We start from the raw sequence: 15786 nt of genomic DNA on the forward strand, positions 1-15786 counted from the left end.
AATATTGAGATGACATAACTTACCTATTCTAGTTGATCGCGATAAATTAGAAGCACATGAATGACACAAATTGTCGAAAGCACAGAAACATTTAATGAAACACCGTCACTGTCTCACTGTCCCGATTATTTCCAACAACAGCGAAAAACTGCAACCAGCATTATGGGGTATTAAATTCGAACTGATTAATAATCACACAATCACAATCACACATACATAACGTACTCAACAAAGTATTCGATAAAGGACATGAATCTACAGTGAGATTCTATTTGGTAATCGCCATATAATGTGCGAGTGATAATACAGTGGTAGTGCGTATTTTTATCATCCATTCGTGTTTCCGTAAACAAAGCTGTCCGCATTATTTAACCCTGAGTTTTAATTTTTCTTTGAACAATGAACGATAAATAGCAAATAGAGTGCATTTCAAAAAGAATGTGTAATATTTTAAAGATGAATACAGTCAGGGCCGGTTCTAGTGTTTTGACTTCTTCTTCTTCAGGTGCCATCTCCGCTACGGAGGTTGGCAATCATCATAGCTATTTTAATTTTTGAGGCAGTAGGTCTAAATAGTTGTTTTGAGCTGCATCCAAACTATTCTCGCAGGTTCTTCAGCCATGAAATTCGTTTTCTTCCGATGCTTCTTCTGCCATCTATCTTTCCTTGCATTATAAGTCGCAGGATGCCATACTTCTCGCCCCGTATCACATGTCCGAGATACTGTAGTTTTCTTTCTTTAATTGTAAGTTCAACTTCCTTCTCTTTACCTATTCTTCTTAATACTTCGTTGTTCGTAACTCTATCTACCCAGGAAACCCTCATAAATCTTCTTTAGGTCCACATTTCAAAGGCGTTAAGTCGTCTCATTGTCTCTACATTTAACGTCCATGATTCCATAGTATAGTACACTGTATACGTAACATTTTGTTAGGCGTACTTTAAGAGCTAATGTTAAATCTTTGCTACATAGGACCTTTTTCATTTTCATAAAATTAGAACGTGCTTTTTCGATTCTGACTTTGATTTCTGCAGTGTAGTCATTATTTTCTGTTACAGGTGTTCCTATAGACCAGGGCGCATCTGTAAAAATATTAGTACATTTGAACGTTGAGAGGTGACTCAAATTTTTTTGCAGAAATTGCTTGAAAATAACTCAAATAATAATATGTGAGTTATCCTCCCTCTCAAAAAGGTCCGGAACATTGTTTAAATAATCAAAATATCAAAAAATTAAGGAAAAATTCGATTTCTTTCTTCGTTTTTTGATTATAACTTTAAAAGTATTTATTTCCGAGAAATGTTGTATGGACATAAAAGTTGTGTAATTAAATTTCATACAATATAAAATTCGTTAAAAATTTATAAAATAGTCACCCTTGTTGCAAAATAGCAATAATTGCGAGAAAAACATACAAAAACAAGTATTCGGATTTTACGTTTTTCAACCATTTATGCTACACTTAGAACCTTCATATTTCACCCAGAAAAACTTTATGATACAGTAAAATAATACTGTAAATTTCATTAAGATCGGTTCAATAGATTTTGCAAAATAAATTTTGCAATCCAGCTTTCGCAAAAAAATTCATTTCTTCAAAATGTTACAGGACTGAAAATAAAGCAGATAGCAAGTTGAAATTTTTTTTTCTTATAGAAGTGTAATGTACCTTTCATTAACGATTTGCAAAACTAAAATCGATTAACTACCACGGCGTCAGGATTTTTCTTAAATAAACATTAATTATTGGTGCTACGCGCAGGACAGCGGATAGTTTGCTCTGATTGGGCATTCCAATAACCTTTGATAATGATTGATACATTTTAATTTTTATTACATTTCGATATAAATAAATAAATTTGTTTATTGCAAAATAAAAACACATACTCTATCCTTTGAAATAACACTTTTTTTAGCAAAAACTTTCTTTGTCCATATATTTTAAATTAGAGAATAAAAGTTTATTATTTTTAAACATATGCAATTGTTTAAACAATATTTCACAAACAATAATAAAATTAGTTTGATTTTTGTGGAATTAAAATATTAAAATACAACAAAATATAGAGTAAGAAAATAATATATTAGATAAAGATTGGAAGAAATTTTGGTGGAAATCAACTTGTGTGAATCGAACACCGCTGTCCTGCGCGTAGCACCAAAAATTAATGTTTATTTAAAAAAATTTCCTGACGCCGTGGTAATTAATCGATTTTAATTTTGCAAATTGCAAATGAAAGGTACAGTACACTTCTATAAGCAAAAAAAATTCAACTTGCTGTCTGCTTCATTTTCAGTCCTGCAACATTTAAAAAAAATAATTTTTTTGCGAATGCTGGATTGCAACATTTATTTTGCAAAATCTATTAAACCGATCTTAATGAAATTTACAATGTTGTTTTACTATATCATAAAGTTTTTCTGGGTCAAATATGAAGGTCCTAAGTGTAGCAAAAATGGTTAAAAAATGTAAAATGCAAATACTTGTTTTTGTATGTTTATTTTCGCAATTATTGCTATTTTGCAACAAGGGTGACTATTTCTTAAATTTTTAACCAATTCTATATTGTAGGAAATTTAATTATGCAACTTTTATGCTAGTACAACTTTTCTCAGAAATGAATAGTTTTAAAGTTATAATAAAAAAACCAATAAACAAATCGAATTTTTCCTTCGTATTTTGACATTTTGATTATTTAAACAATGTTCCGGACCATTTTGAGTGGGAGGATAGCTCAAATATTATTATTTGAGTTATTTTCAAGCAATTTCTGCAAAAAAATTTGAGTCACCTCTCAACGTCCATCTTAAAACAGATGCGCCCTGGACTACTAGGTAAGTGTACTTTTTTACTCTTTCGATCTGCTGGCCCTCTACTATCAAGATTTCGTTAGTATTATGGTTTTTAATTAGTATTAATAAAGTTTTTAGTATAATTGAAGAAAGCACAAAAAAGTATATTTTGATGATCTTTAGATGTTTCTGGAGCTTTTGACAATTTATTGTGGCTGGCATTATTCGAAAGACTTCGACAGATGCATTGCCCCAGAAACTTGCACGGAAGTTTCAGAAACTATTTAATTGTCAAGACCGATATGTCAGCTTAAGTTGTCCCATAGATAAAAAAACAAGACATATAACTATAGGTTGTCCACAAGGTTCAGTGTGTGGACCTATTTTTTGGGACATAATGTTAGAAGAACTGCTGGAACGGCTGGCTGTGAATCCTGAAGTTCTGGGGAGCATAGCGTATGCGGATGATTTGCTGTTTATCATAGATGCTAATTCAAGAAGAGAACTAGAAATGAAATCAAATGGTGAACTTGAAAATACAGTGAACGGCTAAATTATGGAATATTATCATTATTTCGAGAACTGTCGAGTTTTGAGGGTAATCCCGAAACAGGTTGATTTTTGTTATAAAATACCCATCTTATAACGTACATGGAGTAAGGATGACGTCACCGGTGTGGGTGTAGTGACGTAATCGTTAATTTTTTTAAATAGAAATGGGTATAATGCGACACCTTATTTGAAGGAGAATTTAATTCTCTATTTAACGACATTACATTTGTAACCAAAATATTTTTTTAAGGGTACAAAAACATTTTTTTTTATTTAAATTCAACCAAATTACAACTAATGATTTAGTTCATAACGTACCTTAAAGTAACCAAAATATGCATAATAAATATTTTAAATTAAATGTTCGAAATGCCCTCCATCGGTTTCTTGACAATATGCGAATCTACGGACACATTCATCCAGTACATTGCGGATGACTTCTGGAGTAATGAGACTCATTTCATGCCTAATTCTATCTTTTAAGTTCTGTAAATTTTGGGGTCTATTGACATAAACTTTTGATTTTATGTAACCCCACAGGAAAAAGTCTAGAGGTGTTAGATCTGGCGACCTTGCTGGCCACTCTATAAAACCTCGTCTTCCGATCCATCTCCTGGGAAAGCAATTATTTAAAAATTGACGTACTTCACGTGCGTAATGCGGAGGGGCTCCATCTTGTTGAAACCAGATATTGTCACTAGGTAAATTTGCATTATTGGCATTTGGATACATGTTAGCAAGGACAGGTATAAGTTGATTTCTCAAAAAAGTTAAATAACGTTCTCCTGTTAGATTTTCTTCAAAGAAAAAAGGGCCAATGATTCTGTCATCGATGATCCCTGCCCATACATTCACTTTCTGAGGATATTGCGTGTGTGCCTCAGTCATCCAATGTGGGTTTTCTTGACTCCAATACCTGCAATTTTGACGATTCACGGTGCCACGTAAAAAAAATGTGGCTTCATCGGAAAAGAGGATTTGATTGATGAAACGTGGATTGCCGATACATAAATCCTGCATAATTTCAGAAAATTGAAGCCGGCGATCGGGATCGTCGTCGTTTAATTCCTGGTGTAGTTGAATTTTGTAGGGATAGTATTTTTCTTTTTTTAAAATACGTAATACCGATCGTTGGGAAACTCCAGCATATTCACCCATTTGTGTTGAACTACTGTGAGGATTGTCATGGACATTTAATAAAACATCAAGTTTCACATTGTCTTCAATTTTAGGACGCCCAGCGTTTGGAATATGTTTAACGTGCCCAGTTTCTCCAAATTTTCGGACTATTTTACTTACTGTTGATTGGCTGATGGGTCTGTCTGGATATTTTGCGTTGAATAAATTGCATACCTCGTTCTGTGTTCTTTTTTTATCTCCACATCCGCTAAGAATTAATATTTCTATGCGTTGTGTTTCATCTAGGTGAGCCATATTTTAGTATTCAAAAGTAATAATTACAATTGACAACTGATGACAATTCACAAAATCAAAAAATATTTACGACAATAAATATTACAGTAACTATGCCAATATCACTTGCTTGAATTAACATTTGACAAAAAGTTTCAATGTTTATGAGATAACTTTTTGTGTCCATTATTATTTTTACTTATTTTTGCTTTTATAAGTATTTATTTCAGAAAGTCATGGCAGGAACCGATGGATGGCATTTGGAACATTTAATTTAAAATAATTATTATGCATAATTTGGTTACTTTAAAGGACGTTATGAATTAAATCATTAGTTGTAATTTGGTTGAATTTAAATAAAAAAAAATGTTTTTGTACCCTTAAAAAAATATTTTAGTTACAAATGTCGTTAAATAGAGAATTAAATTCTCCTTCAAATAAGGTGTCGCATTATACCCATTTCTATTTAAAAAAAAAATTAACGATTACGTCACTAAACCCACACCGGTGACGTCATCCTTACTCCATGTACGTTATAAGATGGGTATTTTATAACAAAAATCGACCTGTTTCGGGATTACCCTCAAAACTCGACGGTTCTCGAAATAATGATAATATTCCATAATTTAGCCGTCCACTGTATAAATAAATGGATGAAAAACGTTAAACTAACTATATCAGAAACAAAAACAACATACATATAGCCTTATAAAAGGAAAACTTGAAAGAAATCCAATTATGCAAATAAAAGGGAAAACAATAAAAGAACAAAGACAACTAGATATCTTGGTATAATAATCGATGAACCAAGACTTTTTACAAACCATATAAATAGCGTCTGTGAGAAGGCAGCGAAAGTCATGCATTGCATTGCAAGCCTAGCACAAAGGGAATATAGAATTCAGTTCCAGCATATGCGCATATACCTGAGTACGATACTTGCCTCAATTATAGGGTACGGTGCAAGAGTATGGGCACACAGACTAACAAATAATAAATATATTGAAAAACTAAATAAAGCACAAAGAGGTTTCCTTGTTAGAATGACGAGCCATTAGTACTACAGCAACACCAGCATTAACAGTCTTAACTGGTGTAATGTCCATGCACTTGGAAGCACAAAAACGTGCATGTAGATATTGGCAAAGAAAAGAAAATTATTAAAAAATAATACAATTAATGGGAATAGAAATAAGAACAAAAAGAGAATTAGAAGAAATATTAAATAGAAAATGGCAAAACGAATGGGATAATTCCCTCAAAGCAAGACGTCTCTATAATTTTATTCCAAATTTAAATAATATACCAAATTATTTTAACCCAAAAAAAGGATTAATACATACCTTCATATATTTAATTTAAAAGATAATAAAAATTGTAAATGTGGAGAAATAGATACACCAGAACACATAGTATTTAATTGCGAAAGACAAACAAATACACAAGAATTACAAATAATGAGAAGATACCTTGTTGGCATAAATATAGAAAATATAATACAAAATGAAGAATTATTTAAGACACTAAATAATTTAGCGGACATAATATCAAAGAAACAATTAGAATTATATAATATTAGGCGAAGAAGAAATTAAGTAAATATCCAACCGCTATGAATTTGAATAAGAAATTATAAAATTAAAAATTAAAAAAAAATTAAAAATTAATATCAAATATGAAATAAAATAAAATAAAATAAATAAAAAATTATTAATCAAACAAAAAAAAATATAACAAAAAACCTGATATTTTAAAACTCAATGGATATTTTCGGCTAAGGGTCTGAGGCTCACCGAAATACCATTGGGAATACCATATAAGTCGATTAGACCTGCACTTAGTTAAAATTAAAAAAAAATCATAATTATATTTTGTTTATTCGAATTGTTATTAATTGTTCATTAGAATTGTTTATTAAAATTGTTTATAATTTGTAGTTTTTCAGAATTAGTTTTGTAGATTATGGCTGTTGTTAATAATTAGTCAAATAGAAAATTGTTAAAGTAAAAATTATGTAAAGATAGAATACTATCCCATCACGAAACGACCTGGATTAATACAAGAGGCCAGGTCATTTGTATAGTACTATACTATAAATAAATAAAAAAAAATGTATTATGGTTGTTTTTACTAATTTTCATAGACTTCGTCTTTTTGATATTGAGAGAGAGAGTCCGAACTCCCTACTACACCTTACTATTTTACTCATGAGTCTTTGTAGGTCTTGTACAGTGTTTAGTGATATAATGTGTAGTGTTTTGACAGCTCCGGGCAAAATAAAATTTGGCACCCGTTCATACAAGAAGATACAAAGCTATCGTTAAGATAGGTAAAATACCTAACTTCCACATTTCCTTTTTTTTATTATTTTTTTTCGTTTTATTTAATTAAAAATTTAAAAAAGACAATGCAATTTTTAACCTCCAGCCCTTCTCCTAACCCCCTCCCCCAACGTCTTCTTCTTATATTAGTGACATGTTCTTAACCGATTTTGAGTTTGTATTCATAGCTGTGATGTTGACTGCCGACTATCTCGCCACCTTTTAAAGGGCCTTCCTATTGGTCTCTTGCACTCTCGTCTTCTCTGTCTTCCCCCCGTGCTATGTCTTGTATGTTACAGATATCTTTTATTCTGTCGTTCGGTATTCTGTCTCTCAGTGTCTTCCCAGTTGTTGACCTCAACGTTCTCATTTCTGATGTTCTCAGTACCTATCCTCTTGCTTTCTGCTGTGCCACATATTGTTTCTATCGCGTGCGTCATGATTGGTCTTACACATGATTTGTATATGCGTACTTTCCCTTCCAGACTCATATCTTTATTTCTCCAGATGACATCCCTCAGACATCCTCACACGTAATTGGCTTTATTTGCTTGCTTTCGGACGCTCTCTAAAATATCTCCACAACTACATATTTTGACTCCCAGATATTCGAATTTCGAGACTTGTTCAATTAGTTCGTTGTTAATTACATTTTGCATCTCATGGGTTCCCTTGACACTACCAGGGATTTGATCTTCTTCTTCTTCTTTTAGTCCATTTCTATCCAACTTTGGACATAGGCCTTCCCCAAATCTTTCCATTTCCGTCTGTCCTTGGCTGCGTTTATCCAGTTAGTTCCTGCAGCTTTTACAATATCGTCCTTCCATCTCATCTGAGGTCTTCCTCTTCTTCCTGTCCATGATCTCCAGTTTTGTATTTCAGCATTCCATCTTTTATCTTCCTGTCTCGAATTGTGGCCCGCAAATCTCCATTTTAACCCTGTTATATGTTCAGTTACATTTTTTACTTTTGTTTTCTCTCTTATCCATTTGTTTGATTTTTTATCTTGTAGTTTTATTTCCAACATGGATCTTTCCGTTATTTTAATTTTGGTTATGTTAGCCTTTGTTAATGTCCACGTTTCTGAGCCATACGTCAGAACAGGAAGGATGCATTGGTCAAATACAGGGGTTTTTAGATACTGTTGTATCTTTGTGCTTTTTAGTATCCATCTTAACTTTCCAAATGCTGCCCACGCCAATCGGATTCCTCTCTGTACTTCAATTGTTTGGTTTTCTTTATTAGCTGTCAACAACCTCAATATTGACATTATTTATATTTACATTTATTCTGTCGTTTGTAGTTGTCATGATTTTGGTTTTACTCATGTTCATTTTTAATCCTATCTTCTCCGATGCGTGTGAGAGTTGAGTCAGCATTGTGGCTAGTGGGTTGGTTGTAATAAGGACAACATCATCGCAATCTCTGAGGTGATTGAGATTATTCTTGTTTTTGTTGATACCCATGTCTTCCCATTCCAATTCTTTAAAGACGTCTTCTAGAGCTAATGTGAAGAGTTTTGGGGATATGTATTACATCTCCTTGTCTTACGCCTCTACGTATTTCTATGGGATTAGTTTTGTTTGTTTTGTTTTCCCATTCGACTGTCATAGTTGCTGTTTTATAGATCTTTTCTAGATTTGATCTTAGCTATTGATATTTTCATGCTATAGTTCTTCGGCACTCTATTGAAAGTTTGTGCCAGTCGCTGTATTCCGCCTGCCCGCTGTTGGGTGGACTGAGTAGCTCAACAGCGGGTTGCCGGTCCCAAGCCCGGATAAAGGAGGAGGGTTAGAGGGTGAGGTTAGCTACCTACACCGGTAAAAACGAGAATGCTCATAGAACCGATAACTCCCTCCCCTCCCTCTAATAGCATCATTTTTCTTTTTTTAGGTGGGATGTACTCAATTTAATTATTTCAAAAAATCCACACGCATAGTTGAGGCATTTACAAAACATGTCTATTTTTTATAGACCAGTAGGTTGAGTGTACATAACCTTAAAAAAATATATTTTTTTAACCGTATAACTTTGTTTGGAGAAGGCTGCAAGTGTATTTTTTTATTTTGTCTGTTTTATCAAAAACTGTATTTCTAATTTTTTTTCAAATTTAACCGTAAGGTGCGCCACCTTCAAAAATTCAAAAACTGTTTTTTAGGGGGTTTTGGGAGTTTTTCCCATTTTATAGACTTCAAAATAAATCAGATCAAGGTTTTTTTATTAGTTATATATTAACCCCCCAAAACGCGTAGGATTATTTTTTTCCTAGCCATTTGCAATAATTCTAGCGGAGGAGCATATTTTGAAAGAGGACAATGGAAAGTTTTTTTTGGTTGGTGATAGTGATTACGGAGTCAAGAAATGGCTGACTACACCTTCAATCCTCAATTAATAGCTGAAAATTTATTTAATGAGGCACAAATTAACACCAGGAAGAATGGGTTAAAAATGTAGAATCTAAAGTATTAATAAACATGTGGTTTTTATTTAAAATTTTAGTAAAATAAATAGCATTATTAACAACCTAACTATAAACTATTCGTTTCATTAAAGCTTAAATTATATTGATTAAACATTCTGACTTTTTTCTTTTTTGCTTTGCTCTGCTACTGCTATTAATTTCTTCGCAGTATCTTTTCCAATTTTCATCACCAACAAGTAGAATATTCCTTTTGAATTCGAGATTTTTACCAACATCCATCACCAAAACCTTATCGCAATCCATAATAGTGTGCAACCTATGAGCTAGTGTAGAACTTTTGTCGAATTGTTTTTTGGATTATACCATCAGTATGAGAATCTACGTTTGCTGTGACCTCATCTAAAACGTGAATTTTGTTGTTTCTTACTATTATCGACACCGGAATTCAGTTCCAGTCCCGACCATGTCTCAGGAAGAACCATCTCTTAAGGAGGATGCAATGCTACGCCATTCGCCACTGCAGACGCTAGGTCACTGATGAACCGATCCATTGTAAAGGGGCGCCTAGTCATCTGCCGAACTTTCTGGTGATTTCCAAAAGGGCGATGGGATTCTAGAAACATAACCGTAGAGTATATAAAGACCTTATGTATTGAGACGAGTGCAGTATTATTTTGTCTTTGTAAAACACATTTTATAAAATGTTGTGCGAGCTATAAATTATTCATTTTTCATTTGTCACTTGAACTCTTTCGTCAATAAGGAACTTTCCTTCATTGTTCCTCCATATTGGACAATCAAATGAAGTAGTACCGGCATTTATCATTATTTTTTAATACACTCAACGAAAAAGGTACCTAATATTAATAAAAATGTTAATTCAGACAACAAAAGCAATACTTAAAATTTGTCCAATTCTTGGTTTTATTGGAACAACAAAGCGATGTTCATCAATTCATTATGTGCGTTAGTTGATCCAATGTATTACGTTTATTGAATGGATGAACATACATTTATTAATATTACGAACACTGTTCACTGAGCCAACGAACACTATTCATTGAAACAACAACGTCGTTAATTAAAGACTATTCGTTGTGTCATTAACAGTGTTATTTCTCCTAACGTATTTCGTTTATTCCTACAATTATTTCCGTTTATTCTTACAATTATTTCCGTTCATTCCCAAAATAAATACGGTTATTCTTACAAGCAATTCTATTCATCCCTACAATCCGTTTCGTTCATTCCTATTATGAACGCATTTTATATTAATAATTACTGAATGCATTAGCTCAATGTATGATATTAATTGATTAATAATAATTTTTTAAATCCCCTTTTTTGTCCTAAACATAATGAACTTTACACTATGTGATTACTCATATGATTTCACTTATATAGTGCGCTGGAATAAATGTTGCCCTCTTATTATTTATTTTTAGCACATAAGCAAAACGCTCGGACATGTAGATTTTTAAAATAGTCAAAGTATATTATAACATCAATGTTTAGAACTTTACGCGATCCCTCTTCAGATGACAGCCACAACTTTGGTTTTTTTTAAATGGGAAAGTATATCACGTGACGCTCATTTAATAGCGTTTGAAATAGTGATTCCAAAAATGTATAACACTTTAATTCTTTTGGAGAGCGCAGGTGCAAAATTTCGATCGAATTCTTTTTAAACGCATTCATTTTTTTTGGAATCCTGAGAAATCTAATAAGTATTTTTGAAAAATTTAAACGCAGAATAAAAGATTACATTATCACCGAGGGCTGAAAGTTCCTTAGAATAAACAAAAAGTTTCTTTTGAATGGTATATTTGAAATTAAAAATCATACTAAATTTTCTCGTTTTCACCCCTGTGACTTAATAAAATAATCGTTATAGAAGTTCTCAGGGACTTCAGACCCTCGATAATACTGTAATATTTTATTCTGCGTTTAAATTTTTCAAAAAAACTAATTAGTTTTCTCAGGATTCGACAAAAATTAATACGATAATAGACACACGAAAACTTCCTTCCAGTACGGACTACACTTGGAAACGAAATGAAATTATTCGGCACTTCAGCAGAGGTAACAGCAACAGCATTGTTTAACAAAGAACGATAAGGAAAAGCCGTTACATTTCAAATGGTCAAGCAAAACATTTATTGTTTCAACAACTTCGTTTATTGTTACCATAAACGCATTGATTGTGGTTATTAAACGCAGTAGTAGATTGACTAATGCACTCGTTGTCACAACAATCAGTTTACATCTATGGAATAATCAAATATTACTTTATATTAACAACATTTGTACATTGTTTTAATGAAATCTGTACATTGTCACGATAAACCAAGGTAATTACTTATCATCTACGAAATCAAGAAAGTGCTTTGCTGCCAGAATTACCATTATTTATTAAATATACGAAACTAACTTATGGTCTGAATAAATTGAGTGTTAGTGTTATTGATTAATGTACTCTAGTTATTTTCACAATTATAATTCAATCATTGTGACAATAACCAAATACATTGATCAACGTCTAACAGTTCGTTGAAACAAAAAATTAAATTGTTGTTACAACGAAATACTATTCAATAATCACTGTTAATCAATATTACGAACTAAATTTTTTTGAGTGTATGTTTTGTCCTGTGTCCAGTGTATGTTAAAGGTTATTTGTTAAATTTGCCATCACTCCCATCAAACAAATGTCACATTCTACTAGGATACCTTCCTGATTTGACGAAGTAAGTCTCGGTTATTGCATTTTTTAGTACACACCAACTTCGATTTTTTGTCCAACTTTTTCTTTTTTACAATGGCATTTTTTGGCTTATATTTGTGGCTTAGGCAGTCCTCAGTCAATAGCTGAAAATTGGGTTAAAATCTAGAATTTAAACTTCCATTAATCATTTGGGTTTTTATTTAGAGTTTTATTTAAAAAAAATAACATTATTAACAACCTAACTATAAACTATTCGTTTTATTAAAGCTTAAATTATATTCATTAAATATTCTGACTTTTTTCTTTTTTACTTTGCTCTGCTACTGCTATCAAATTCTTCGCAGTAGCCTTTCCAGTTTTCATCACCAGCGAGTAAAATATTCCTTTTGTATTTTGGAGAAGATCGTGAGGGTGGTCGAATTCGACATTTTTACCAGCATCCATCACCAAAACTTTATCACAATCCATAATAGTATGCAGCCTATGAGCAATAGTTAGTACTGTGCAGTTAGCAAACTTTTGTCTAATTGTTTTTTGGATTAGACCATCAGTGTGCGGGTCTACGTTTGCTGTAGCTTCATCTAAAACGAGAATTTTGTTGTTTCTTACTATAGCTCTTGCTAGACACACCAATTGTCGTTGACCGACACTGAAGTTTGAACCTCCTTCTGCCATTTTACTGTCTAAAGCTGCAGGTAGCTCATCAACTGCATGTTTTAGTTCTACTTCTTCCAAAGCATTCCAGAGGACCTAAAAATATGTAAAAAATACATAATGTATTTTACTATTTGTCTCACTTTTTATTATAGTCTGTTCTTTAACGGTAAAATATCGCAAAACCTCTAAATTTTAAAGAACCGCTTAGATTGATATGAAATTTGGAACACACATAGCTAACATGTCAAAGAAAAAAAGTGATATTGTGCCGATATGTGCTTTTGCCCTAGGGGTGGTTTTCACCCCCTCTTGGGGGTGAAATAATATTCGTTCAAAGTAAGTCAGGAAATGGATAAACTGGCTAATTTTAAGTAACTTTTGTTCTATAGAGTTTTTTCACTAAGTCAATACTTTTCGAGTTATTTGGCAGTGAATATGTTCATTTTTTCAACAAAATAACGACGCTTTTAGACGGTTTTTCGAAAATAACTCAAATAGTAAGTATTTTGTCGAAAAAACATTCTTAGCAAAAATATAGCCTGTAAAAACTTTAAACAAATGGTGTATATATCACGTCTCTATACCTAGTAGAAGCAGAGTTATAGCTAATGAAAAATAGGTTCATATTCGTCAAATTCCAAATGGAATACTTTAACGTGAAATAACCAAAAATGAAGCACAGTTCGGGGAAAACTCATTACAACTTATTCAAAGTGTTTAAAAAAGCTTCATTTTTGTTTTATAAAAAAATTTCTAGCATCAAAAGTAAACAAGTTACGCTCAAAATAAAGTTAGTTCCCTTTTTGTTTTCGTAAAAAAATCGAGAAAAACACCCTTTAATTAGTATCTTAAATGAACTTAATCGTTACGACTTCACAAGTTTCTTGACCCGTGTACGTATTGTTTATATGATCTGTAAGTTTCATCGGTTCAAAGTCCTTATTATTGAAAAGGCTGTAGTTAAAAGGGGTTGAACGAGTCACTGATCACGAATGTATGCAAATTTAGAAACACCAAACCTTAATCAAATCCACGAGGAACAATTTCCTGTAGTTGGCTGTATACAATTACAAAAACATAAAAAAATTTAACAAATATACCTTTTATAAAGGATTTTAAATCTTAATCAATTTTTGTTTAACAGAAAAACAAAAAATACATGATATTCATAAATGCAATGCTGACTTTTTTTGTTTTTCGAGATTTTTGGTATCTCTAACAATTTTTAAGTTATTTTGAAAAAAAGCATAGGTATTTTTCAAAATTAAAATTTTTAAAAATTTTACTTTGAAACCAAATTTTTTTAAAAATAAGCACTTTGAATTAATGAAACTTACAGATCATATAAACACAACATAAGTAAAATAATTTATGGAGCGGTAACGATTAATTTCATTTGAGTTGCTAATTAGGGGTGGTCTTCCCGTTTTTTTTTTGCCAAAACAAAAGGGACCAAATTTATTTTGAGCGTAACTTGCTTAAATTTAATACTAGAAACTTTTTGTAAAAACAGAAATAAAGCTTTTTTAAACACTTTAAGAAAGTTATAAGTGGTTTTCCCCAAAACGTGCTTAATTTTTTGGATATTTCACGTCGAAATATTCTTTTGGATATTTGAAATTTGGTGAATATGAATTTATTTTTCATTGGCTATAACTTTGGTTCTACGAGGTCCAGAGACCTAACGCGTACACCATTTTTTTACTTTTTTATAGGCTATATTTTTGCTAAGAACGTTTTTTTCGACAAAATACTTACTTTTTGAGTTATTTGCGAAAAACCGTCTAAAAATGTGGTTATTTTGTTGAAAAATGAACATATTCACTCGCAAATAACTCGAAAAGTGTTGACTTGGCGAAAAAGCTCTATAGAACAAAAGTTACTTAAAATTAGTCAGTTTACCCATTTCCGGACTTATTTTGGACATATATTTTTTCACCCCAAAAAGGGGGTTAAAGTTACCCCCAGGGCAAAAGCACACATCGGCACAATATCACTTTTTTTCTTTGACATGTAAGCTATACGTATGTAAAATTTCATGTCAATCCAAGCAGTTCTTTAAAATTTAGAGCAAAAACCGTGAAAGAATGTACTATTATTTTAAAAGGAATTAAAAGTTCCACTTGTAATAAAATACAAAATAGGTACCAAATCACATACAATCGGCATTGTATATACTTTGTAAAATTATACGTAAATATAGAATGTAAATTTATGGGTAACAATTAACATTTACTAAACATTTAACATTTACTAAATTTGTAAGTATATTTTCTCATAAATTATGTTATCAATTTAAAAAAAAATGTAAAAAAATAAACCCCAATTAAATAGACGGAAGGAAATATAAAGAGAGGTTCAAAATTATGGAATAAATTAATTTTTTCGAGAATAGGGCACTTTGCCCTATTCTCATTTTTATTTTTAAATTATGATTTTTTGGCGTGTTATTAAGCGTGTCTACTTAAGTTGGAAACATATGGGAAACTTTTTTAATTTTACGAAAAAAAGTAATTCTTCATAAAAAGTTCTGCATGCTCTAAAACCTAAGATTCAATCATTAAATATCAAATTTTATCAATATTATACGAAATATGTCAAAAAATATGAATTTGGTTCAAGGGTAAATTACATTTATTTCTCTGAATATCGAAAATTCATATTATGAAAAGTTGTTTGGAATTAAAAACTAAGATCAAATATGCATTATATGCAATCAATACATATATGCATTTATATGCTTCTAATTGAAAAAAAATATATTTTCCAATCTTTTCTCTTTATGGATCGATTTTATTTATTACACATAAGATAACTCTTTTATTATTACTTTTACGAAAAAAAGGTATTCTTTATAAAATTCTCTGTATGTTCTAAGACCTAAGATGCAATCATCAGATAT

General features: G+C 31.5%; 2 protein-coding genes across 2 annotated transcripts in view; both read right to left on the reverse strand.

The window, feature by feature from the left end:
• Nucleotides 1–243, reverse strand: part of LOC114330915 (ATP-binding cassette sub-family C member 4) — a 242880-nt gene extending 242637 nt beyond the window's left edge. The window contains exon 1 of the mRNA XM_050660979.1: nucleotides 24–243. The gene's annotated coding sequence lies outside the window, so the exon portion shown is untranslated. The remainder of the gene's footprint in view (nucleotides 1–23) is intronic.
• A 12164-nt stretch (nucleotides 244–12407) lies between these two features.
• LOC114330913 (ATP-binding cassette sub-family C member 4-like) overlaps nucleotides 12408–15786 on the reverse strand; it is a 113654-nt gene continuing 110275 nt past the window's right edge. Inside the window, exon 12 of the mRNA XM_028280351.2 lies at nucleotides 12408–12977. Coding sequence (XP_028136152.2) covers nucleotides 12510–12977 — 468 coding nt within the window. The 3' untranslated portion in view covers nucleotides 12408–12509. The remainder of the gene's footprint in view (nucleotides 12978–15786) is intronic.

The sequence above is a fragment of the Diabrotica virgifera genome, chromosome 9 (genome assembly GCF_917563875.1).
Source record: "Diabrotica virgifera virgifera chromosome 9, PGI_DIABVI_V3a".
Taxonomy (NCBI): Eukaryota; Metazoa; Arthropoda; class Insecta; order Coleoptera; family Chrysomelidae; genus Diabrotica; species Diabrotica virgifera.